We start from the raw sequence: 27,393 nt of genomic DNA, 5'->3' as shown, positions 1-27,393 counted from the left end.
GTACCTCCAAATCCCCCAACCGAATCATATACAGTGAACTGAGAAACTACATTCATTACAACCGGATTAGCAGGAAAAGAAGGGCAAAGTGAGGGGATAGGGGCACCTTCTATCAGCAGGACATGACAGAGTGGGAGAATACTTGAGCCCAGAAAGAAGTTGTCTCCTTATACCTCTCCCTCCCCCCCAAAGAGACTGAGGTCAGCTTATGTGACTTATAAGATATGGAACTGTCCTGATTTCCCTGCTGCCTTGGGGTACTTTCTGGAAGCTGGCCTGGGACCTTATGCCTTTACCCACTTGCTCTAGCTCAGTAGCTGCCGAATCTCCTTGTGCATATGACAGAGAAAGTCCACATAGGATGCTCCTCCACTCAGGCTCTTGTCTTCCACCAGGAAGTGCTTGAACAGCATCTCCAGCTTGTCCTCCTGCTTCACCACGATAAGCTATGGCCAGAACACAGCGTCATGAGGCAGAGCCAATGAGAATTAAACATGCCCTGAAACCCCATTATCTAGTCACTCACTCCCTACCCCCCTTCAAGGTGAGAACTTGACCAGGTAAAAAATCCAAGGTTCAGATCAGTGTTACCTTCATGTACCGTGATCTCTGTGCCCTTAAGCTGTCAATGAGGCCTCGAACCTTCTTGGACAGCGGATTATCCAGAACTGGCAGAATACTCTGGAACACAAAATTCATTAATCCTTATGGTAAGGTACTCTGAGTCCAGTCAATATGGGGCAGCACAGATTTATCCATCATCTGAAACGAGGAAGCCTGGGAAGAATGACAGCACCTTCCCTGCCCTCCAAGTGTTCCCTGCTATTTAACGGGACTAGTACAAAAACTTCATTGGTTCCTACCACAAAGTACATTTCCACACCCATATTCCCCTTGACGCCCTGCCCTTACCACGCCACTGGTGATCTGACTGAAGGAGGAGACGCTGAAGAGGCTCTGGACAACACCCTGTTGGACACCTGCTCCCACCCAGATGAAAAGGTTGAGCCCATTCTCCAGCAAATATATATCCCCATTGCTTAGACGCTCTTCAGATGCTCGAATTGCTGGTGGTTCAGTGGTACTCTCAATGGGAGACTTTGTCTAGACAAAAGGAAAGTGGAGAAATGTTACTGAAAGGTGAGACATGTTTACTGCCTCCCCCCCCACAAAAATTTCAGAAAGCTAAGTCCCTCAGTAATTCTGTGAAAATTAAATCACATAACATAGGTAAAAACAAATGTCAGACTCAGATAATATTAATCTTTCCCAGCCTCCTTCTATGATGCCCTTTTCTCAGTGCAGTGTCTCACTCTCCAGCCCTCAGTCGCACCAAAGGTAGGAGCCGAGGATAGAAGAAGACATTGGTCTCAGCCACGTCCATGGAGGTAACCAGCTGTCGGACATAGGCACGGTCATCAGTAGTGACTTCAGCTCCAGGCTGTAGGACATCACTCTTCAACACACAGTTCAGGTAAACTGGGAGTAGCTTCATGCACTCAGGGAGGATCAGCTGAAGGCGGTTATCAAGATAAAGTCAATAATCATGAGAAATCCCTCCCAAATGCAAACATTTGTCTCAACAACTCCTCCACCAACATGCTTGCCCACCTGTCCTGCAGAGGAGGGGCTGGCACAGTTCTTTCTGTAACAGGCCAGGATCTGAGCACACTGGGTGATAAGAGTGTCACGAACAGTCTTCACAGGGCTGTTTAGGACCCCCCGGTATGCTGGATGCGAAATAGAAATAGCACAGTCACTAGTCAGCCACTCCATCACATGTGCCTTCCCACCACATCTACCTGGGTTAACCATCACCTTTTTCAGCCCAAATCCCACCCTGCCCTGCCGCTATCCTCACCAAACTTAGCCATGTAGTTAATGAGCGTGTCAGTCTCACAGTTTCGATACAGATCAGCTAGCTGGGTGCAGCAGTTCAGGGCCAGGTTGTGTATGCGGAGCCGTCGCTGCCCTGCACAGCTGGTGTAAAGCAGGGCACACTAGGGGAAGAAAGAAAAAGGGAGCTTACACCCCTCCCTCACCAATCCCTCTGAAAAACTGCCCCTTTGCTATATTATTAAACTAGAGGAAAGACATGAGCCATCCCTTCCTCAGCCTCTTCTAGGCCTCTCTACCCACCCCTCACCCTCTTCCCTGCAGCCTTTTTATATCCAGTGAAAGGACACCTGAGACTTCCTCTCCAGCCCCTGCCTCCCGCCTGCTGCCTGCCACCTGCAGGAGGGCTCCACTCTCTTCATTGAGCCGATCATCATGCTTGAATTCCACAGTCACCGTCTTTTCCCCATCCAGTCCAGCCAGCTCCACATCTGTTGTGTTGCTCATGTAGAAAGCCCCAAAGAAATCTACAGCACGGATACCTGAGGCCACATGGACAGGGTCAGGGCTAAAGGTATGGTGGGTGCCACTTGCCTCCCTCCTAGATTTAGCCCCCCCACCTGCTCTTCTCAACCAGGACTGACCAGTGCTCGTCCGGACTCGCATCACAGCATCAAAGCCAACGACCTTCTCTACATCCCGACGCAGATCACTCATGAACCGCTCCTGGTCATTCTCCACCTGCAGCCCCACAGGCCCAAAGTCACATCACATAACATCCTGCAAACAATCTCCCTGCATCCCCTCCACTCTGCAAGCTGCTGACCCATAATAACAATAGCAGAAAAGAGGATGATATGGAGGTGATGATGATAATGATACCTTTTAAGCACATTATATGCCAGGTACCACATCAAAAGCTTTATATATAATTACTTAATCCTGATGACAAATCCTAATTAATAAATATTAAAATCCTACTTTACATATGAAGAAACAGACAAGTAATTTCCCCGAGGTCATAGCTAGTAAGTGGTAGGGCCAGAATATCAACCCAGGACTGACTCTAAGCCCCACACTCCCAAGCACTACACTCATGGCTCTCTTCTTCTGTTTTTAAAAAATATATTTTTATTGATTTCAGAGAGGAAGGGAGAGGGAAAGAGAGAGACAGGAACATCAATGATGAGAGAGAATCATTGATTGGCTGCCTCCTGCACCCCCCTACTGGGGATCGAGCCCGCAACCTGGGCATGTGCCCTTGACCGGAATCGAACCTGGGACCCTTCAGTCTGCAGGCCAACGCTCTATCCACTGAGCCACACAAGCTAGGGCTCATGGCTCTCTTCTTCACACTATGCAGTCTTCTCCTCTAACACTATTCCTATTAATGAGTCAGTAGCTAAAGACATGTAGGCAGACACTCCCAGTCCTGTTCCACGTGCCACCCAGAGTCCCATGCCATACCTGAAAGCAAGTATATTTGTAGACAGAGCCACCAGTGAGCTGGGGTACAACAGAGAGCGTCGCCACATCAACATACTGGTTAGGGAAGAGGAAGAGGTCTACACAGCAACCTTGGGCCACACACTCTTTGGCCAAGGCCTGGTAAGCGCCTGTCTGAGGCTGGAACAGAGTCTGGGGAGGAACAGAAGAAAATGTTCAAATATCTCAGCTCCAAATATCTCATATATGTATTATAGAATATTCAAATGTAAATTCAGTCTACTCATAGGAGTTTGTAATGGTAAAGAAATGTTCTCTCTTTTTTTAATATTTTATTGATTTTTTACAGAGAGGAAGGGAGAGAGAGAGAGTTAGAAACATCGATGAGAGAGAAACATCGATCAGCTGCCTCCTGCACACCCCTACTGAGGATGTGCCCCCAACCAAGGTACATGCCCTTGACCGGAATCGAACCTGGGACCCTTCAGTCCGCAGGCTGATGCTCTATCCACCGAACCAAACCGGCTAGGGCGAATGTTCTCTTTTTAAAAAAAATCTACCCAGGGCTTGGCAATGAGATGGGATAGAAAGATGGGGAGCAGTGAAGAAGGTTGGCAGTCACAGATGTCACATGCAAAAGGGCAGAGTATCCAATCCCAGCCCCGCTTAAGAAAATTAAGAATACCGTATTGCATTGGGAAGAGTCACTACCCTCCTCTATAATGGAAAGTTCTCCCCCTTTCTCCCAATCCCACACCTTCTCTTTGTCTGTGTTGATCAACTTCCTGTCATCTCTGTTCTTCAGTTTCCCTGGGGCCTCGGCAATGGGCAGGGAGGTGTGGAATATAAACAGCTTCCCTGCACATTCGGCAGCCTAGGAAAGAAGAGAGGACTACTTGTTCATTCTTTCCTTTATTCATCTATTATTCATTCATCCCCTCCCTTGTCCTTTCTTCAGTGCCAGCTATGTCAGGCAGGCTGAATCACTGGAGAGTCATCAATCACTGAAGAAACAGGAGTTGTATCCCAGGGGGTACACTGGCCAGAGAAAAACAAGGCAGAGGAGGTTGCTGGGGACGCTAGCCTTACCTTCAGTGCCTCCATCCCAGCCTGGATAACTGGGGCAAATACTGTCTCTGTCTCTCTTGTGTCTGCAAACATTTCTGGAATCTGATCCAATAAGCTGAAGAGATAGGTAATGGGAGGCATTCAAAATTGATATCCAGACTCCAAAGTCCTCAATTCCCTGAAGAGTCACCTGGGAAGAGTCCCCAGACTCTGAAAACTCCTAAAGCACCGCGCCTGTCCTTCTGCTGACCCCTTTGCTCACTCTCTGGCTTTGTATAGTTGTGCCCACCCCATCCCCACTTTACCCCCACAGTCTGGCTCTTACCTGATGATGACTGCCCGAGACTCATTGACATTGACCAGGAAGCCATCCAGCAGTGGCACAAACATGTCAGCCACATCAGATACAACCATCATCTGTGGCTGGGCCAATGAGCTCTTCACATTATAGAAGTGGAGCACCTTATTATAGGTGACGAAGCCAACTCGGATTGCTGACTCTTCCGCTCCACCCTCCCTGTAGAAGATGGTATCGTTACCCAGACCTGTCACCTTCTCCACCACATCACACTCCATCTGTTGCCAGCCCAGACACCCCCACCCCCCAACATCATTATGCAAAGGAAGCACCTCAGCTCCCTAACTCACCTAGGTAGAAAGTCTAACAGTGACTTAAGCTCCTCACAGAGGAGCCTAACCAGACCACTCCTGATGGCATTGTAGGAGACATCAATCATGAAGATGAAGGCAGGAGGGCTGGGAAACTTATTGTTCTGCAAAGGAAAGAAATGTTGCAGGGAGGGAGGTTGCAGCCAGTTGATTAGAGAGAAGTCAAAGGGGACAAAGAAGGGGTTAGGGAAATGATCACAGCAATTCTTAGCTGTCTCATTGTCCTCTACCCACTGTTCCTCCCCATGTTATCTCCTCTCACCTTGCAGTAATCTACAGTGGCCAAGAATTCATAGGAGCCCAGGGATAGCTCAGGACGATCATAAGCATCCACACGTTTGCCGGTATGATCCAGATGTTGAAAATACTGGGGGGGAACTGTGGGGAGAATGGCAGAGTGTTATTCAAAGCTCCACTCTCAATCTTAGTAAGTCTGGCCCTGACTGAGCTCACTCTACTCCCCTACGTCCCCATACGTGTCCTACTTCCCTGGTTCCTATATAATGACCCTCATCTATCTAACTAGAAAGAAAACACTGAAGATGCAATCCAGATTGCCCCCAGTCCCAGCCACGGTGAACATACCATCATTGATACAGCTGCAAAAGCAGCACTGGAAGCGTCTCCCTCCCTCAACGAACTGCATGAAAGGGCACATGTATGCTTTGCAGCGATTGCAGCGCAAAGGGCCAGATTCCCCATGGTCGACGAGATACGGTGAAGCCTAAGGAGCAAAGGGGAAGGGCTCAGACATACAGGGAAGTTTCAGTGGGTTGAGAAAGAACAACCTGGAGGGAGAAGCCATGGCTCAGACATTTTGCCTGGGGAGGGAGTCAGTGAAGGGGAATGAAGACAAATGATGAGGGTACTGGTCACATAAATATCCGTAAGAGTCTAAATTTCATAGTTCCCTCCCCATCTCCAGAATGTCACTTCTTGAAAGAAAAGGGATGGTGAAACTGGCCCTGCTAAGCCAGGGTCTGCTATAGGCATAAAAGGAGAAAGCCAAAATTACCTATGATTCTCATTTCTGGCCCTATCTTCAGTCCCCTTCACTCTTGCCCTAGAGATCTTGATTCCTGCTTCCTTCCCCAACCAAGTATCTATGACACTTATGTCCTCTCCATCCCTGGATTTATATAACACCTCTTGATGCCCCAGGAAGATATCACCCTACAGATAAAAAACCAGCAAACAAGTGTCGAAGCATCCCCATTGAGACCCAGGAAGAGAAAAAGAGAAAACACAGCAAGGCAGAGAAGCAGGATGTAAAGTGAGCCTTGAGCTTCCAGTTATATAGAAATCCACCCTAAGTTTGATAAGCGAGGCATGAACATGAGGGTGTCCTACCAAGGCCTGGCAGAGCAGTGGCCAAGTCCTTTCTCTTTTCATGCTGATTTCAAGTGCTAGGCTGACAGATCAGGGCCCAAGCCAGGTAAGAGAAGGACTACTGGATCCCAATTTACCTTTTCTTCTTACATGCTGTCCTAATATCCCTAACCTACCTGGGATGATAGGATAGCATATAAGAAAAAATAGAATAATGCGCTTCTAATCATGTGGAAATGACCAGAGGCTCCTGTATCCAGCTGTCTCTTCAATCCAGCTATCTCTTCCCCTATAAGCTGGCCCTGTCTCTTTTCATACTGTTTGTTTCCCCTATGGACCCTGTTCCCATTAAGCAATTTCTTGGGCTTTTGCTGTCATCCCTACCCCCCTCTTAAGGCATGAGCCCCGAGATAGAAAGCTATTGAAGATACTCTCCCCTCCCACCCAACCAAGACTTCTTCCCTTGTGATCTCCAGAATCATATCTAGAAAGAAGTCTTATTCTTCCTCCCTTCCTCCCTTTCATTATACCCTGACTTACCTCTTCTGGGGGCAGCCTTGCCAGCGGCTTGATGACAGCTGCCAGGGGCACCTGAGCCTGCTTAGCCATGTCAGATGTGCAAGGGATATTATAGGATGTGCATCGAATGTATCGGGGACTTGCATTTCCTGAAGGAGGCAGAAAATCTGAGTCAGATCACCGAATCCCTCCAGTTAACCAGCTCTCCTTTGCTGATCCACCCCATCACCCCCACAAATGCAAGAGCTGAGGATGGCTTCCCCCATCCAAGGACCAATGAGGGGCTGGTCTTTGATTAAAGACTGACAAATGCCCATCTGTAAGCTGATAATCTTGGAGTAAAAGTCTCCTCAGGGAGGAGTTAATGCCTTTCTCACCTTGGTCTTTCACTAGAAAGTTGGTGGTAACTAAGGGTGGAACCTGGCCTCGTACTCCAGTAACAAATGGCTCTGAACCCCGGTTGTTCCTGTCATCCTCAATGACCTGAATCTGTAGGGAAAAGTGAAATGAGTGAGGGGACACAAGGAAAGGGACTAGCAGGCCCCAGAGAGCTAGGAGAAAGAAAGGCTGGAGCTGCAGCACAGAAACAATTTGCCAAGGAACGCCAGCCCTGCTCTCGTTCTGGAGACCATATAGAATGCTATAATGCCAATCTGCTCTACAACATGCTGGACAGGCAATGCCAAGAATGGGTTTCATTAATTGCCCAGACTCTCTATCAGTAATAATCACCCTTTTATTCCCCTAACTCCAGGACCGCTCCAGCTCTTATCAGAAGCCTTCAAACATGATCAGATTTCACTTCCCTCCCCCGTTAAGCCTACCCCATTTCCCCCTCCCCCCAAAACATATTTTGAGTCAGAACAAGAAAACAGACAACAGTAACCATGTAAAAATGAATCTACCTGGAGTGACTGTACATTCAATGAAAAGAGAAGGACAGGGTGAGGAGAGGATTAAACAGCCAGAAATGATTGGGTAAGGTGAGGAAGCAGATGCTGCCTGTGTTCAGGTAAGCATCGATGTATAAATATGGGAGAAGAGGGTAAGTACCCATTCCTATAGCCCAATCCTCAGTCTCCCATATTTTGGCAACCCAGCAAAGGAAAAAACAATTGTTAGCAAAGCTGTAATCAGATCTTTGTGCAGGCTGATGACCTCCAAGATGAGTTTGGTAAAACCAGAAAAAGTAAAGGGAGAATAAGAATCTATAGTCCATAGCAGATGAGAAGTGGCTCACACTTTCCCAAAACAATAGTCCCTTCCCCTGTAAGAAATGCCAGTATCCCAAACTTATAGCCACTAATGTTTCTCCACAACAAGCTGTAGACAATTCAAACCCAAAGGGGAAGGATTTACTGCTCATCGTTGTCCAGTTCCATCAAATGCCACATGCAGGCTCCTGGAGGAACCAGCAGGACTAACACCAAAGCTTAACATGCCATCTGACCCCGCCCTTAGAGCCTGAGCTTCTACCACCCCAAACTTAAGGCACTGCTAACAGGTTGCTACCTCTTCATTACATGGTGACTTGAGGCATGCACATCCTTCTAGTTTATAAAAGCGAGGTCTAGAAGGACTAAGGGAAAAGGATGGAGAGGGATGGACATGGTGGATGAGGTGAAAATGGGTCACAGGCATGCATGGGTGGCACTAACACATGGATGACACGCACACACACACACACCCACCCCCTGCACTTACTGGACTAGGAATGGCATCAGGGTCTATTCTGTGCCTGGTTTTCTGCTGAGGAGGCAGCTCATTGAGTTGCTTTTTAGTGTTTTAATAATAAAGGCAGCAGGGGAATACAGGGAAGGAGACAAAAGAACAAGAAGCAAATGTTACTTCTCTCAACCCTGATGAGTTAGACACGAACAGCTGGAGCCCAGCTCATACTGCTGAAATCAGGCTCTCTCTAGATCAGAAATTCCAAGTCTTTCTGTTCCAACACAGAGGTTTTAATGGCTTAGACTATGATGTAGAAAAATAAGGACAAAGACATACAAGAGGCAAGCAGGGGTTTAAAGAGAGGCTGAATGGGATAAATTCTAAGGAAGAAGAGGGCTATTCCCTCCAAGCCTCATCTAAGGACTATTCTTATGCTGAAAGAAGCCTCCCTTCACATGCACCAGACTCCCCTTCTCACTGGAGGGGAAAAGAAGGAAGGGCTGCTTAGTCCTTTCAGGTCCCACCTAGCCAACAAGGTCCCTCACCCTGGTAGTTCCCCAAAGGAAGAGAACAGAATGGAATATGATAATGGCTAAGCATGGTGAGGTAACTGACAGCAAATGTTGCAGACAGCACTATAAAGTGGTCCCCAGCCTCTATTCTGAGTAAGAAAGGGAGGCCTGAGGATTCTGATAGCTCTAAGGGTGAGATTCACCTTCTTTCTGGAGAAGCAGCTTCCCCAAACTGCCCTTGTAAACATAGATCACTTTCTCCATCCACACAGGAGCCTAGCAAACAAAAGTACTAAAGGCTTTCTCCTAAAACTTTCCGGATCAGAGCAGGGAGAAAACAGTGAGGCTTTCCTTCTTGTAACATCTAACACCAGTAATTCCCACCAGCTCTACCTATTAAGAAGGCTGCTGTCCTACTAGATCTAAGAGGACAAGACCTGGACACAGCCACTACCCCACAGAAGGGGCAGAGGTTACCATGCTGTGTCCAAATATTGACAGAACGCAGCACTCAAGCCAGATCACTCTGGTCTTCCCTTCCTTTCCTGCCCAGCTATGGAGTAAAAGTGTCACAAAAGACTTCTGGGGCTTCAAGCTGCAGTTCAAAGAGTCAAATATTACATCTAGTTTCTACACTTAGAAGATGAATGAAGAAGAAAATAATCAGAAAATGCTGGCAACTATCTCATCTAGGTTGAGTCACTTATCTGGCAGTCACAAACTCCTTCCCCAGAACCACATCAGAATCTACTTACAGGGCTTGGGATGGCATCAGGATCCAGGCGCTTAGGAGGCAGTGACTGAGGAGGCCCAGGCTGACTGCCAAAAGCGGGTGCTCCTGGGTAGGGACTTCCATAATTGGGCTGAGGGCCCCGGGCTGGTCCAAAGGAACCTGAGAGACAAGGACACAGGTTGATGAACTAAAAATCCCCTCTTCTTAAGGCCTCAGGTAAATGACTAGACTCCTATACATGGAGAATTATGAGGCAGAATAATGACCATTCAGAGAAAGACCACACTGTCTGAACTATAAGAATGTCTTATCACCCCTACATCCTAGTAATAATACCCTGAAGCTATCCCTCTAGTTTACCACTTAGCAAGCAAAACTAAAAGCAAACAAACAAACAAAAAACATCTGAATAGCAGAAACCTTTGGCTCCTAAACAGACCTTGGGAAAAACTCACCATTTTGTTGCAGCTGATAACCTTGCTGCTGGGAGGAGTGCATAGGGGGTGGTGGTCCTGGGGGCCCAGCCATCTGGGTGCCAGGGTGCGGAGCTTGAGGAGGAGGAGGTGAGGACACATGGTTGGGCTGATTCACTGGGGGTCCCCCAAAACTCTGTCCAGGCAGGAGTGGACCAGTCATTGAAGGCATCCGAGGACCCCCTGAAGCTTGGGGTGTGAAGCTGGAGGCCTGCTGTGGGGCAGATCTCTGTGGAGGCTGAGCCCCGGAATGACCCTGGGCCTGGCTAAGGGGCGGAGCCTGGCCTTGAGGACAGGAGCCATACAGACCAGCGTTAGGGAAGCTTCCTGAGGCGGGCGCCAGTGATGCGGGTGGGCCTGAGAAGTAGAAGAGGTAGAATCAGAACCCCCACCATTCTGCCACCGTGTTCAGTAAATCACATGAGGGGCAGGAATGCCTGTCCCAGCTGCTATAGCTCAGAGACACAAGAAAGAAAAGGGATTAACATATACCCCACAGCCTGATGCTTCTAAAAAAAGGGAGAACAGTAACATTCCTGTTGTCACAGCTACTCACCATAGCCCAACCCTGAAGGGGGAGGGGCTGGGGTCACAGAACCACTGATCTGCATTCCAGCCAGCTGAGCAGTCACCTGTGCACTTGTCGGGGGAGGGCCATAGGGCTGAAGCACAGCTGGCTGGCTGACCACAGGGGCCAATGGGGCTGACCCAAATGGCTGAGACCCAGGGAGCCTGTGAAGAGAAAGCAGGCATTTAAGGACTAGTGGGCTGGGACACCCTTCACAGTTGGCAGGAACATCACATCATGTAGGAAGCTATATTGTTTTACAGTATCTTAGTCTCATCCTGGGCTCTTTTATGGCTTCATATTTTTGTATATTTGCAGATAAATTACATTCCTGATGATTTACACTCTGATTATTCATAACAAATCTTGTTTTCCATTAGGTTCACTCCACAAACATATGCCAAGCACCCTCCGGTCAAGAGTTATTTACTCTGCTCCTTAGATTATCACTTCCTCTGCCTTAATCCTCTCCTTCCTTCAGAAGCCCTGAAGGAGCTGAAAAGGAAAGTGGACAGAAGTATTAACACAAGAGATATTTAATAAATGTGGGATCAGCCCAGCCGGCATGGCTCAGTGGTTGAGCATCACCCTATGAACAAGGAGGTCTCAATTCGATTCCTGGTCAGGGCACATGCCAAGGTTGTAGGCTCGATCCTCAGTGTGGAGTGTGCAGGAGGCAGCCGACCGATGATTCTCTCTCATCATTGATGTTTCTCTCTCTCTCTCTCCTTCTCCCTCCCTCTCTGAAATCAATAAAAATATTATTTTTAAAAAAGAAAATAAATGTGGGATCAAACAAATGAAGTTTGATTGTTTAACTTTTAAACTAAAGTATTTATTAATTTATCCTGGGAAGGGTGTTAGAAAGATAAATAAGATCAGAGAAGCAGGTCAGCTGAGTTTGTAGTCTACCCTATACTAATCAGAAAGATGTGCAAACTCCACCAGAAAAGGATTAGAGAAACAGGACATAAACCAGGTAGGCTTCTAGCTGGGTCTATTTAGCAAAGCCTCATTACTTGGATAGTCCCATGGTATCAGGTAGCACATTAAAATATAAATACAGGCCCTGGCCAGTGTGGCTCAGTTGGTTGGAGCATTGTCCTGTGCATCAATTCCTGGTCAATGCACATCCCCAGGTTGCGGGTTTGATCCTCAGTCAGGGTGCCTATGGGAGACAACTGATCAATGTTTCTCTCTTTCTCCCTTCCTCTCTTTCTAAAATCAATTTTAAAATGTTTTAATATAAATAGAAAATTATTCCAATATCAGTGCATACCAACTAGCAACTTGCACTGGTGTTTTACGGTGTTATTACTACAGAAATCTACAACACAACAAGCCCCTTCTGGGATTTCAAGAATGAATCAAATTCTTCACAACAGTTAAGTATATTGAAATTCTGATTTATCCTTCTTGTTTATTTTCTCTCTACTAAATAACTGGTACTTTATTATATTTGGTCAGCTTCTATTAATCCTATAGCTTAACACTTTTCATTCATTTATTCAAGCAGTATCATCTAAGTGTTAGGCTAGTGAACCTTACCTTCTTAAGCTCTTTTGGGGGCTTTGCAGTTTTGTCTTCCATAGCACCAAACATACTGTTAGTCCCATGGCAGATGTTCATAAATCCTTGTCAGAATAATTATGTCCTACAGTCCTCCTCCATTAATATGGATAATACTATCAACTACTCAATGTTATTCTGTCACATGGCCTAGTAATAATAAACCACCATCTGTATATGTATCTGAATATAGCTTTACAACTTATAAAGCCTTTCTAAGTGCTTTAATGTAATCCTCATAGTAAAATAATGAGGGAGACAGAGCAGATAAAAAACTAAGACACTAAGAGTGTAGGTGGCAGACCAAGCTAAAACTAGAACCCAGATCTGATTCTTAGTCCAAAGTAACTTTACTTTTAAATTGTGAAAAATAACGTACAGAAAACATACATAAAAGACATATGTGCTGTTGAATAATTATGATTCAAACACCAATGTAACCAAAACTAAGTCAAGAAATGGAATATACTAGAACCCAAAGGCCCTCTGTATCTCTCTTCCACCATAGCCCTCTTCCTTATCCCAGAGATAACTACATTCCTAACTTCTAATAATCATTCCCTTGTCTTTAACAGTTTTGTCAGTTTTTTAAACTTTTGTAAACAGAAACACATCATACATACTCTGGGTTTTGTTCAACCACATGTTTATGAAATTCATCTATGCTGTATTCATCACTAAATGCTATTCCACTAAATAAACATGCTGTGCAAGATTTACTTAAGCATTTTAATGTAGATGGATATTTGAGTTTGTCAAATTTTTAAAATATATTTTTTTTACTGACTTCAGAAAGGCAGGGAGAGGGAGAGAGATAAAAACATCAATGATGAGAGAGAATCATTAATCAGCTGCCTCCTGCACACCCCACCCCAGGGATTGAGCCTGCAACCTGGGCATGTACCCTGACCAGGAATCGAACCATGACCTCCTGGTTCATAGGTCGGTGCTCAACCACTGAGCCACGCCGGCTGGGCCTAATTTTTAGATCTTACAAAGCATGTTGCGATGAATAAACATTACAATTAACTTGTTTACCTGCATGAGTTTTTCTAAGGCATATAACTATGAGTGAAATTACTGGATTTAGGGTGTGCATATCTTCAATTTTAACAGATAAATCCAAATTATTTTCCCAAAGTAGTTGCACTAATTTACATCTGAACACCAGGGGGTAAGAGTTTCTGTTACCCCATATCCTCAGCAATATTTAGTATTGTCAGACTTTTTAATTTTGCCAGTCTGATGGATACATAGGAGAATCCTGTTGTGGTTGTTTTTGTTGTTTGTTTTTTAATCCTCACCCGAGGATATTTTTCCATTGATTTTTAGAGAGAAGAGAGAGGGAAAGACAGAGAGAAATATCGATGTGAGAGAAACACATAGATTGGTTGCCTCCTGACCAGGGCCCAGGCCAGGGAGGAGCCTGCAACTGAGGTACGTGCCCTAGACCTGAATAGAACCCAGGACCCTTCGTTCTGCAGGCCAACACTCTATCCACTGAGCTAAACCAGCTACGGCCTGTTGTGCTTTTTTAATTTGTGTGCTGTTTTTTATTTTTGGTGTTTTTTTCTCCATTATTTATGGAGTTGAACAGTGTGGTGTGTTTATTTTATTTTTCAATTAGAGTTGACATACAATATTATATTAGTTTCAGGGTATACAACACAGTAATTAGATATTTATATAATTTAGGAGTGATCGTCCTGATTAAATCTAGTACCACACATAGTTATTACAATATTATTGACCATATTCCCTATGCTGTACATACTTTATTTTCTGTGACCTTTATTTCTTTTTAAATTAAATTTATTGGAGTGACACTGGTTACTATGATCATATAGGTTTCAGGTGTGGGTTTCTGTTACAAGATCTGTATATTACACTGTGTGCCCACCACCTAGTCAAATCTTCTCTCGTCACCATATATTAGGACCACCTCCACCCCCGACCCCTTCCCTCTGGCAACCACCACACTGCTGTTGAGTTCACAAGTTCCAGTTTTATATCCCCTATGGTTCTTAGCTTTTTCTGACTATTTCACTTAGCATAATATTCTCAAGGTCCATCCATGTTGTTGCTTATGGCTGAGTAGTATTCCATTGTGTGTATGTACCACATCTTCTTTATCCAGTTCTCTATCCCAGGATACTTTGGTTGTTTCCATCCTGTGATTATTTTTATAACTGGCAATTTGTACTTCTTAATCCCTTTCACCTTTTTCACCCATCCTCCCAACCCCCCATCTGGCGATCATCAATGAACGGTTTTTTAAAATGTTCTTTGGCCATCAGTATCTCTTCTTTTGTAAAATACCTATTCTGTTTTTTTGTCTATTATTTTTCAACTGGATTGACTTTTTCTTATTAAGAAGTAGTTCTTTACATAGTCTGGATACTATTTTATGTGTTAGTATCTTTTTTCCATTCTGGAACTTGTCTTTTGAATGTACTTTCCATTCAATGTCTCCCTCTTTCTCTGATCATTCCCATCAGCACAAAACCACACAAACATCTCAAAAAATAGCCAACTATGGTGAAAACAACCCAAATGTCCATCAGGGAATAAATTATATACAAAATGTGGGTATTATATCCGCACAATAAAATATTACTTGGCCATAAAAAGAAAAGTACTGATACATGCTACAATATAGATAAACATTGAAAACATTATGCTAAATGAAATAAGTCAGTTACAAAATATCACATAGTATATGATTCCACTCACATGAACGTCCAGAATAGGGAAATTGATAGAGACAGAAAATAATTAATGGTTGCTTAGAGTAGGGGGTGTGGGAAATTGAAGGAATAGTTACATAGGGGTAGCTACTTAGCTAAAGGATATGGTGTTTCTTCTTGAGGTGACAAAATGATCTAAAATTGGCTGATGATGGTTGCACATAACTGTGAATACAGTAAAAACCATTGAACTGTACATTTTAAGTTCACATGGCATGTAAATTATGTCAATGAAGTTGTGTTTTTTAAATCCAATCAAGTAAAATTAGCCTAAAAACTCATATCCCTCTCAAGCTTTTGTGCCTCTTTTTAGCCAAACAATACAAAAGAATTGCTGTCTCTACCTTAATTACTATTTCTCTGTCTCTTTAAGGCTCCTTCTTTCTGGGTTCATTTTTCTTTTTTTCTCTTAGTTTTCTGAACGAGAGTTGTAACTCTCAGTTGTAAAACACTCAGTCTCTGTCTGAAAATCTCTGTATTTGCCCTCTCTCTTAGCTAGGTACATAATTCCATGTTGACAATTATATTCCCTTAATGCTTGCAAGGTACTATCCTATCTGCTCTCCTCTAATAGTCTCTATTTATCCTAATCAATATTGTTTTTCCTGACAATCTCTTACAGACTGGGTTGAGGGAGTGTGGTTGTGTTGCATTTGCTTCTGAAAGGTATTCCAACGATATTGCCATTCAAGAATAATTTTTTTAAAAAAAGCTTTGAGATATAATTTTCATACCATCAAATTCACTGCTTTTAAGCGTACAATTCAAAATTTTTACTGAGTTTATAGACTTGTGCAACCATCACCGGAATACACCTTTAGAACATTTCCATCACTCCAAAAAGACCTCTCTGTCCATCTGCAGTCCCAAAACCTTTCCCCCACTTATCCACAGCCAACCAGGAGAAACAGGATTCTCCCTCAGGCAGTGTGCAGATTTTTTTCTGGTCTCTGTTCACGGAAGGTACAGCTCAGGTCCAGACTTCATAAACAAGGTCCTCATTCGAAACCTCAGCTCAGAAAATCCGAAAGATTCATCCTCCATCCCCAATACCTGCTTAAACTTAAGTCACCAGGTCTCAAGATGATACTCCCACCCTCCACACAGGCAGCCAGTGTCAGCCCGCCACTCTCATTCTCAGCTCCCACTTGGTGTCTCTAGCACTTGAGGATTTCACTTTCTTTCTCTTAAGCTTGATTATGGACTTGAAAATTTTTTGTTTCTATTTCCTTTCTCCTTTCTAGATGTCTGTAGTAAACGGCTTTTCAGGTTATATTAATCTACCACCCAGCTGAAAGTCTTTGACCCACTCCAACTAAACCGCTATCTTCATATCTCCACTAAAACTGCATTTGTCAAGGACACGGAACCTTGCCAAACCCAATGGGCAATCTCAGTCTGCAAATGACAACAGCTAATTACTCTTGCCTTTCTGAAATTCTGTCTTCATCTAGTTACAGGATGCCACACTCTCCTGGCTAATCTCCTTCCTCACTATACTGCTCTTTCTCGGTGTCTTTTGATGGCTCCTCCTCTGACTTTTTAAAATTCAGTATTCAATTCTATTCTTTACTCTCAATGCTCATTTCCTAAGTGATGTTATCTAGGCCCGTGGCTTTAAATAAAATCTCTATACTGAAGATCTTCAAATGTGTACCTCCAGTCCTGACGTCACTCGTGAGCTACAGCTAACATCTCTATTTGGTGGCTAGTAGCTTTTTCTTTCTATTTTTTGTGTTTTTTTCTATTTTTTTGGTTTTTTGTTTTGATGCTGTTTATTTATTTATTTTCAATTCTCACCTGACGATATTTTTCCATTGTTTTTTAAAGAGAGAGGGAAAGGCAGAGAAATATCAATGTGAGAGAAACACATCAATTGGTTGTCTCCTGCACGTACCCGACCAGGCCTGGGCCAAAGAAGAGCCTGCAACCAGGTGTGTGCCTGCAACCTGGATACGTGCCCTTGACTGGAACTGAACCCAGCCGACGTTCTAGCCACTGAGCCAAACCAGTTAGGGCGGCAGCTTTTTCTTTTTACAATCTACTCTGGTCCTAGCTGGTTTGGCTCAGCGGATAGAGCGTCGATCTGCGAACTGAAAGGTTCCAGGTTCGATTCCGGTCAAGGGCACATGCCCGTGTTGTGGGCTCGATCCCCAGTGGGGGACTTGCAGGAGGCACCAATCCATGATTCTCTCTCATCATGGATGTTTCTATCTCTCTCTCCCTCTTCCTTCCTCTCTGAAATCAATAAAAATATATTTTTTAAAAAGAAGGCATAAATAAAAAATCTACTCTGCCATCTTCACTGGAAGTGTCTGAGCTAGTCCTTTCTTAAATCTATAATGTACATAATAAAATCCTTAATATCCCCCCAACAAAAAAACATCTGCTCCTTCTCAAATATTTCTCACCTCAGTAAATAGTACCCAGTTTCTTAAGCCAACAAGAGACATCCAGAATTCCTCTTTCTCTATTAACTCACATCCTACTGACTCTACCTTCAAAATGTATCCCAAATTTGACTATTTCTCATAACTCTATCACTACCATCCTAAACCAAACCAAAAGATCAGCTCTTACCTGAATTACTACAACATCCTAACAGGATTCTCTACTTCTACTCTTGAATCCAGCAAAGTGACCTCTTTTTAAAAAATAATAGGATATTGATTGTATGGCTGTGATGAGAGATGCTATTTGTTCACTAACACTAACTCCTGAGGAATAGAACATCCCATTATCAGCTGGGGTCATCACTGTGTGGAATAAAGACTGTCTCTTACAGTTCAGATAGCTGGTCAATGGAAGGGAGAGAGGATGTCATGTACAACCTCTAAGGGAGAATGCCCTCCTCTCTCTCCCTCCTGCTATCTGGAAGGTAGCAGTAATTGCTAGAGCTTGGAAGACATTTCGGACTATGGGATGGAAGCCATGCACTGAGGAAGTGAAACAACAAGATGGAAGGAGCCAACGTCCTTGACTGTCATGGGATGACTATGCCAGACCTGGTTTGCATTCATACAGACTGTGTTATTACAGACATAAATGTCTATCTTGATTGTTATTTTGAACATTATTATAGCAGTTGAATAAATATCATAATGATAAAAAAAAATTTTTAATTGTTTTATTGCTTAAAGTATTACAAAGGGTATTACATATGTGTCCTTTTAAAAATATTTTTTTTGAGAATGGGAAAAGGATATGCAATTTTAAAAAAATAATATTTTTAGTAATCACATTTGTGATAGTGTTAGTATTGTTGTACTGAGACTGTTGTGTATAATAAGGAATAAAATAAAAAAGAAATTGGGGCATATTCCAATATTCTAATTCCATCTTCCCATGGCCATAAGAACCAAGATTCCTGGTGTGGAAGAAAAGGGATATAGATATAATAAAGAGGTCAAGTAAAGGCTCTGTAGTCTTCGGTTTGAACTGGAAGTACAAATTTAAAATAATGAGCTATTTTACCTTTAATATGTGTAGATATGTATTTCTTAGCTATGTCCACTGAAAGGGCCTAGAAAATGGCCAATCAGGTAGCAATGAACATTTCTAGTACCCAGATTACAATAAAAAATATCATTTCTGCCCTGGCTGGTTTGGCTCAGTGGATAGAGCATCAGCCTGCAGGCTAAAGGGTCCCGGGTTCGATTCCCAGTCAAGGGCACATGCCCCATATGGGCTCCATCCCCAGTAGGGGACATTCGAGAGGCGGCCGATCAATGATTCTCTCTCATTGATGTTTCAATCTCTCTCCCTCTCCCTTCCTCTTTGAAATCAATAAAAGTATATAATTTCTGCCCTGGCCGGTGTGTCTCAGAGGAAGAGCATCAGCCCAAGCACCCTTCCATTCTCTTTAAAAATCAATGGAGCCCTAGCCGATTTGGCTCAGGGGATAGAGAGTCGGCTTGTGGACCAAAGGGTCCTGGGTTTGATTCTGGTCAAGGGCACAGGCCTGGGTTGCAGGCTCAATCCCTAATGGGGGGCATGCAGGAGGCAGCCAATCAGTGATTCTCTCTCATCATTGATGTTTCTATATCTCACTCACCCTTCCTTTCTGAAATCAATAAAAATATTTAAAAAATAAAAATCAATGGAGAAAAATATCCTTGGATGAGAATTAACAACAACAATAACAATAATTTATATTATAACAGAAATTTTATATACTCTAAATAAAGGATTTCTTGGGAAAATGGCTAATTCCTGGTCTGGAGCATAAAATGTATAAGATAAGCTTGGAACATCTTATCATATTGCAAGATTATTAGGATCAAGTCAAAATTGGTCGAAGGTGGGACATTTTCCACTTCAATAATGATAATAATTACAGTGGATTGAAGCCCATCAAATATGTCTAAATCTATAAATTCATAATGATATTAAAAAGAAGAATTGGTCACCTTCAGTAGATAACAAAGGACCAATTCATTTCCTTGTAAACTGGTAAATAAAGGTAAAGAATCAAGCATTTATCCTACATGAATTACACAGCTAGCAAACAAATAACAGATGATAAGAACTGTCTATAATGGTAGTCAAACAAATAAATGAAAAGAAACAAAAGAATTAGAGCATCACCGTTCCAAAAAATTAATATACAGATGTATTAAGCACCAATAATTGCAAACATCACAAAACGAGAAAAAAACAAGGTATTATGTGGCTCCTTTATAGTCTTGCCCCACACTACCCAAAGGGATCAAACTTGGATCCAGTCTCTGTATTCACCTTCCAATTTGCAGGAAATACAGAGGAAAGAGGAACACAGTAAACTGTAACACGAATATACAACCAGGAGAATCCAGACTTTGGGAAACTCTTCAGATCAATTGGCTTGGGTTCTTCAATAATAAACAGTAAGAGAGATAGAGAGGGAACCTATACACTTAAAAGACACATTAAGTTGTTGTTTTTGTTTGTTTGTTTGTTTGTCTGTACTTCATTTTTGTTAATCCTCACCTGAGGACATATATATATATATATACATATATATTTTAGAGAGAGTGGGAGGGAGGGGAGGAGGGAGGGGTGGAGGGAGGAAGAGATGGAGTGAGAGAGAGAGGAACATCAATGTGAGAGAGACATATCAATTGGTTGCCTTCCAAAGGAATCAAACCCACAACTCTTCGGTGCCCAGGCTACGCGCTAACCACTTAGAGACACTGGCCAGGGCTTGTTTTTGTTTTTAATAGGCAAAACTAAACTGTGGTATCTAAGGAATGTACCTTAAGTGTAAACTATTTTTAAAAACACAAAAAATGGTTACCATAAAAGTTAGGATAATTGTTACTTATCGGGGGAGGGAGAGCTATGATTTAATTGGGCACATGAAATGGGCTTTTGGGGTACGTGGCAGAGTTCTATTTCTTGATCTGGGTTGTAGTTACAAGGGGGTTCACTTTATAATTTATTAAGCCATATATTTGTCTTGAATGTTTGTTGTATGTGTTTTATATTACAATGAAAATATCCATTGCATTAATAAACAAATGGGAACATTACTCCCAGCTTAAAACTCTCCAATGGCTTCTCACAGCAACTAAAATCACATTTAAACTTCTTCATATGTCTTACAAAACAGAGTATAATACGGTTCCTGCCTATGTTCCTACTTTATCTCCTCCCCTCTCCACTGAGACCTTCACTGCTAGCCACGCTGGCCTTCTTGCCCTTCCCACATTCTCCCAGACCTTGGGAGCGAGCGCTCCCTCATCATTTCACTAAGGTTTCAAATGTCACTTCAGGGAGGCTTTTCCTTGACCAATGTATTTAAAACAGTCCTACCTCCTCACCAGTCATTCTCTATATCCTCACTCTGTTTTATTTCTTATTTATATTTGTCTACTTGTTATCCTGTGTATTCCACTAAATTGTAAGCTCCATGAGGGCAGAGACTTGTTCTGTTCTGTTTACTGCTTTATCTCCAACTTCTAGAATAATGTCTGACACATAATGGTATAAAATATTTTTTGAGTGGATGAATGAATGAATTCCCTATACTGCTTCCAGAGTATTCCAACACATAGGGTTGGGAGAGCTTCTCAGGATCTTTCTCCAGGCTTGCATTCAATGTGAAAAATATACATTCTGGACACCCAATAAAAATGTCAGAAGGTGACTCTTCCATTACTACACACTCTACCCACAGTTAAACAGATCATGCACCACCAAAGTTTTCATCACTCATGTGATTTCCTTTTTTTCTTAATATATTTTATTGATTTTTACAGAGAGGAAGGGAGAGGGACAGAGAGTTAGAAACATTGATGAGAGAGAAACATCGATCAGCTGCCTCCTGCACACCCCCACTGGGGATATGCCCGCAACCAAGGTACATGCCCTTGACCGGAATTGAACCTGGGACCCTTCAGTCTGCAGGCCGACGCTCTATCCACTGAGCCAAACAGGTTAGGGCTGATTTCCTTTTTTTAAATGATTATAATAACAACATATTGGCCTTAATGAATAATGAAAGCTTTCAAAGAATTACATATATGGCTTTGAGTATCATTTCTTTCATAACTGGTCACACCTGAACTTAGCCAGTAAGTCCTATTAAGTACCTGATCTAAAGGAAAGAGGGAAGTCAGAGGAGACAAATAATCCTGAGGTCCCTTCTTCCTGTTCCTCCCTTAGGGTAGGCTTAGTAGGATCTAAATAATTATTGAAGATATATGCCTAGTCAGGAAAAAGACTCAGGTTCAAAGAAAGAGAAAGAATGTGTAAAAGAATAGGTCAATAATCCACAGAGTGGACAGCAGCAGCACCTGTAACCTGGAAAAAGAAAAACAAAATACAAAAAGGTGGCAGAAAGAGAAAAGGCTATCTAAAAGAAAGGCAAAGAGAGGGATTATACAAAAAATAAAACAAAAACAAACCTCAAACCTCATAAACACAGACAACAGTATGGTGATTACCAGAGGGGCAGGGGAGTGCTGATAAGTAGAAGAGAGTATAAGGGGGATAAATGGTGATGGAAGGAGACTTCACCTGGGGTAAAACACACAATACAATATACAGATGATGCATTACAGAATTGTACACCTGAAATCTATATAATTTTATTAACCAATGTCACCCCAATAAATTCAATTTAAAAATAAAAAATATTATGTTAAATTCACAGAGGAAAGAAGGTGAAAAAGTAAACAAACATATAAATAAATAAATAAAAGACAAAGAAAAGGAAATGGGCCCTCAGACATTCCTAAGCCTTCCAGTTTCATCATCAGACCAATTTAGGTTGACCTGAGTACATACCTCTGCATTTGAACAGTGGAGCTAGGCCCATTCTGTACATCTCCTTGGCCAAACTGGCCATATGCTCCCTGGCCACAAGGGACCTGTGCTGTCGAGGCTGGAGGCACCCCTGAAGAAGGTGGGGCTCTTGACACACCTGAGGGTAAAGGACAGAAACTAAGTGATTGAGAAATAATGTCTCCTCTATCCTGAGCAAGGAATGCAAAGCAAGGATCAATAAGCACAGACCTTCACTGGCCCAATACCACAGCTTTGTAATTAAAAGGACACCATCAATATGCAAATCTAACTACAGCAGATTCTGAACACTGATGCCCAATCAGAGAGCCTCCACTCTCCTAGACCCATACATTACAAGTGAAGCTGTAGCCAGAGCTACAGGAATGTAGGGCCTTCCTATGATCACCATATACTTACTCTCACGCAATCAATCCAGGACAGCCTAAAGTTCTCACCCTAGAATAAAGGTTAATTATTTTAAGGAAAAAGATCACACTTCAGAAACTAGAAACTTGGAACATATATGAGAAAGGTAGCACAGAAAATGACCAAGTAATACACTGAGCTAAGAAGTAAGGAAAGGCACCTCTTGGGGAAAATATTCTGCCAACCTCCTTTCATATATTCTACTTATCCCAACCATATTCTCTTCATCCTCTTCTAAGTGTTCACTCTCCCAATAGCACATGGCTCAGAAAAGTGTTCCCATAGGTTGGAGCCTTTGTTTCCATTCAATAGTTCAGTCAGGACAGCTGGCTTGCCCTCCCATTAGTAGTGCCACCTATGTCTTCACAAAAGCTGGACTCCATCCTTTCTGCTCATCAGAGCTGCCATCAAAGCTCCTTCTACTAGCCCCAACCATCCTTCCCACCTGAAACGCAGGGAGAAAGCAATTAGTTACCTGGCACATCATTTTGAAAATGATGCTGACCCCTGTTCAAACATTTGTTTTTCTTCTGCTCTGCCCTCAGCGGAGATTAGACACTACAGAACCTGCCTACAGGAACATGATTAATCTGAACCTGCTCACTAGCCACCACAGAACCAGATAAGTTCTCCCCTCAATAATAAAGCTTCCTCTTGAGGCAATGCCAAACTCCATCTTGATAAGCCAGGACTTGACAGACTGAGGTGGACTCTGTCCAGCCAAAGTTCCAACCCAGAGTAAACCTCTTCCAGAAACCTGAGACCTAATCTCATCATTTCATGATTTTTTTTTCAAAGTTATAATTTAAATGATAATACTTCTTTTCCCACATCTCACCTATGCCTCCTTCATGGGATTTACTTTCTTAAAAAGCATAAAGCATTGACATACCCTAAGTCCTCAACTAGTCTAACCAAAGATATGGTGCTCAATGAGTCCTTAAGGATAATCTGTAGAGTATTAGCTACTCTTCTTAAAAAAAAAAAAAAGTAAAAGCCAAGCACTGATTTTAAGGTAGCATCAGATAAAGTCTTCTCTTATTGTCCTGATATTACTGAGCCTCTAAAAATCAGAGGAAACTCAAGCAAAGGAAAAGGACTATCAGTAGAAAGATATGAGAGACACCAAAACTCAGGCAAACACCCACACTTTTCATCCACAAACTAGCTCCCCATGTCCCAAAGTCATTAATTGATAGGACAGTCCGTCCAATGAGAGGCATTATCAATACACATGAGGAATGCCAGGCCAGAGTGGCTCAGTTGGTTGAGCATCAGCTTGTGCATCAAAAGGTTGCCATTTCAATTCCCAGTCGGGGCACATAACCTGGGTTGTGGGCTCTATCCCCGGTTGAGGCCAGTACAGAAGGCAACTAATCAATCAATCTCTCTCTCTCTCTCTCTCTCTCTCTCTCTCTCTCTCTCTCTCTCTCGCTCTCCCTCCTTCCCTCTCTCCCTCCCTCCCTCCTTCCCTTCCTGTCCCTTGCTCTCTCTCCTCTCTCTCTAAGCATGTCCTTGGATGAGAATTAAATATATATATATAGCAAAGCATAAAGCATTTAGCATAGCATGGTATATGGAACAAGTAATTCCAGGAAGACTTTAGGTCAACAGGAAATAGTCAACCCTGGTCATAGGCTCTGAAGGAGCTGTAACCACAACACTTCCTTCCATCTGCAAACAATGTAGCCAGGTGAGGCTGCACAGGTGACACCCATAGGAAATGAACTGCAGGTGACACCCATAAGAAATGAACTGCCATTGAACATGGAAGATGTGCTCCCTTAGATGTCTCAAGGCAGAAACACAGTTACGTTCTGTAAAAACAGGGAAGGGCAGACTCCCCAGGGAGGGGCTCTCAGCGGCCAAGAGCCAGATTCATGTTCCTCAATCCGTCACCCCAACTCTCTAGACCATTTTGGCAGGGCAAGACAACCCAACCTCGGAAACATACCTGGAGGAGGTGTTTGCTGGTAGCCGGGTACTGGCCCATTGTAGACTCCATACGTGTTGGGAGGGGCTGTGGATCCTGGTTGCCCACCATAGCTGGATTGATGATACCCTGGGTAGACAGGCTGGGGCTGCCCATACGGCGGCACAGGTGGAGCTGACTGGTTGACATTCATTATGAGAGCATCCCCAACTTGGTCTCACCTATAAGACAAGAGAGAAGAGAGAAATTAGTCGTAATCAACTCTCTAAAAAGAGAGCAACTATACAGGGTGGGAAGTAGACAGAAAAAAAGGACTGACCTTATCAGGCAGTGATCAGCCTAATCATTCCCACACTCCACAGGATCTTTGTAATTTTCTGCCCCAACCAGTAGCCAGATTACTCCCCAAAGTAAGGATTTTGTTACTCTGAATCCCATGCTTTGTCACTGCCAAGAGGGTGTAAGTTTCAACTGCAGAGAGGTCCCCTGGAATGGAGCTGCAGCCCCCACTCCCCAGTGGTATGATTTCTAGACACACAAGGAGTCCTGCCACTGATGAACTACTGTGATATTACAGGTAAATGAAACAATGTTCTCACTTTCCATTCATTCACTCTCGCATCCATTCATTCAACAAACACTGGATACAGTCCAGTGTGCTAGTCATTTTTAATCACTCAGGCTACATGTCTAGCAGATCAGGAAAATTCCCTCCCCCTCAAAAGGCAAATTTCAGAGCGACTGATTAGAGAAATGACATTCTTTGACTAAACTACAATAATCTAAATGCTACTCCATCTCCAATCTTCCCCTCAAAAGAGTGTATGTACCTTAGAACTGAAGCATTAGAATAACTAACTGTAAAGACCACCTGAAAACTCTAGCAGGTTAGCACTGAGTGCAGGCCAGGCACAAAAACTTCTAAGGAAACAATTCAAGAATCAGCAGCAAAGTAAAATTTCATGGAAAAAAACAAAAAAAAGATCATTCACCTTATCCACCAAGCAGAGGGACTATGAGTATCCAAATCCCAATGCACTCCAACTGTCCTGTGTCTGCTCGTTTCATATGCTTGTCATGATTCTAGGCCACCACCAAATTCTTACAATCTTGCCCAGCAACAGAGGAATGAATCAGAGGCCCTTTGCCGGGTCCTTCCAAGAACAGGACTATCCGACCACATCTACTCTGAACGGCCTCATCACTCCCACTATCCTACCGACAGACGGGCCCCGGAGCAGGAGAGCTCACAGCTGCTGCAGCGGAACCAGGGGCCTCTTCCCTTTGCTAGGAAGGGTCATCCTGACTCCGGAAAAGCGGAGATGCTCCTGGCTTTAAGCTCAGAGCCACCTCAGGCGCTGTTCTTCCAAATCCTAAGCCGTACACAGGTCACAACACTAAGCTTGACAGATACTCCCCTCCCCTCATCTCCCTAAAGTCGGTGTGGGGTTGGGGTGGGAGGACAGGAGCTTCTTCTCCAGGAAATAATTCCCTCAAACACATCCAAGACTTTGGAGCAGGCTCAAGTCTCCACGCCATTCTGGGTGGACGGTCGCAGGGTGACAACCCAGGGGGCGGGACAAGCTTCCTAGAACTCGGGAAGCAGTCGGGCTGCGGAGGCTGGGGGCGCAGGGATCACGCCCGAGGAGCCAGGGCAGCTTCTCGGGCCGCGACGAGAGAGGGCTGATCCACTAAGCATGGGGATCGAGCGTCCTGCGCCCTTCGATAGGCTCGGGGCAGGAAGCGGGAGCCGGAATCGGGGCCGGGAGGAGAGAAGGGAGGGTCGGGTCTAAGACTGATCCTGGATTGCGGATGCGCGAGGTGAGGGTCTCTCACCCGGCCCCGCCGCTGGGCTCCTCCCTTCCCTTTCAGCCTGAACCCCGATCTGGCCAGTGGCACCCCGGCCTCTCCGCTTCTTTCCTACCCACCAACCTCCCGATGCCACTCCTCACCCGGCTCCAGATCCAGGCTCGACTTCGTTCCTAACGTCAAGGCTCCCAGGCTCCACTTCCGGTTCCGAGGGGGCTGTCTTGTCGGCCCCGGAAGTTCCGCCCACACGCTCCAGGGCCCGTCCCCTCCTTCTGCCACGTCTACAGTGGGCACGCGCCCAGGAACCCGGATGTCGCGCATGCGTCACTTTCTTTTCCCATCAGAGCCGCCTCTTGGGAGGTTCCGCAGATTCTTATACATTTGCGCTTTTTTTTTTTTTATTTAATCCACCCAGATGTCCCGGTCGCTTTATGGTCTCACCAGCTGAGACGCGATTGGGAAGACTAGGTCAAACTATCTTCAGTAACAACCCTCAATCGCCTATGACATGTTAGTGATCTCTGACCTAGAGTCCCGTAGCCACTTCCTGCTGACCTTTGACCCCATTGATTTCCGCGTTCCATGTTGTTCTCGCCCATGACCTTTGCTGGACTTAACGTGTTCGAGTTCTGGCTCTGCAATTCGCTATCTTGGGCAACTTAATCCCCGCCTCAGTTTCTTTCATCGGTAAAGTGGAGAGGACATTAAATGCCCTTCTAAGAGCGTGTGCCCTTCTTATAGTCCCGTAGATTGCCTGGCACCATAGTGAGCACCAGTGAAAGTTACCCACTTTTATTCAGCTCCTTGGTTTAGATG

General features: G+C 43.9%; 1 protein-coding gene across 8 annotated transcripts; it reads right to left on the bottom strand.

Annotated features, from left to right (window-relative positions):
• Positions 1-162: 162 nt before the first annotated feature.
• On the bottom strand, positions 163-26,842 carry SEC24C (SEC24 homolog C, COPII coat complex component). Of its 8 annotated transcripts, XM_036337124.1 has the most exons (24): positions 26,721-26,842; positions 24,790-24,989; positions 22,410-22,545; positions 10,813-10,988; positions 10,239-10,613; positions 9,806-9,942; positions 8,572-8,640; positions 7,245-7,356; positions 6,889-7,016; positions 5,605-5,743; positions 5,282-5,397; positions 4,999-5,123; positions 4,676-4,867; positions 4,372-4,465; positions 4,040-4,156; positions 3,304-3,474; positions 2,481-2,577; positions 2,233-2,378; positions 1,862-2,000; positions 1,612-1,730; positions 1,334-1,513; positions 913-1,104; positions 592-681; positions 163-446 (listed from the first exon to the last, which is right to left on the bottom strand). In XM_036337124.1, the coding sequence occupies exons 2-24, from the start codon at positions 24,959-24,961 to the stop codon at positions 306-308; spliced, it is 3,363 nt and encodes a 1,120-aa protein (XP_036193017.1). In that variant the 5' UTR covers positions 24,962-24,989; positions 26,721-26,842; the 3' UTR covers positions 163-305. The 8 variants fall into 8 exon arrangements, 7 of the variants coding, with proteins under 7 accessions (XP_036193017.1, XP_036193014.1, XP_036193019.1 ...); XM_036337121.1 differs by having other exon boundaries at positions 2,233-2,577; XM_036337126.1 differs by lacking the exon at positions 4,040-4,156.
• Positions 26,843-27,393: the final 551 nt, after the last annotated feature.

This window comes from Myotis myotis, unplaced genomic scaffold (genome assembly GCF_014108235.1).
Source record: "Myotis myotis isolate mMyoMyo1 unplaced genomic scaffold, mMyoMyo1.p scaffold_m19_p_15, whole genome shotgun sequence".
Lineage (NCBI taxonomy): Eukaryota > Metazoa > Chordata > Mammalia > Chiroptera > Vespertilionidae > Myotis > Myotis myotis.
This window is presented reverse-complemented; position numbering and strand designations above follow the sequence as displayed.

What these genes read in the sequence shown, in the direction of transcription:
- SEC24C (XM_036337121.1), bottom strand. Translation starts at nt 24,961, where the DNA reads ATGAATGTCAACCAGTCAGCTCCACCTGTGCCGCCGTATGGGCAGCCC. An exon ending in CCCTTCAGGGTTGGGCTATG is followed by an intron (nt 10,614 to 10,812) that starts GTGAGTAGCTGT and finishes TCTACTTCTCAG; the next exon opens with GCCCACCCGCATCACTGGCG. An exon ending in CTGATGCCATTCCTAGTCCA is followed by an intron (nt 7,357 to 8,571) that starts GTAAGTGCAGGG and finishes TTTTCCCTACAG; the next exon opens with ATTCAGGTCATTGAGGATGA.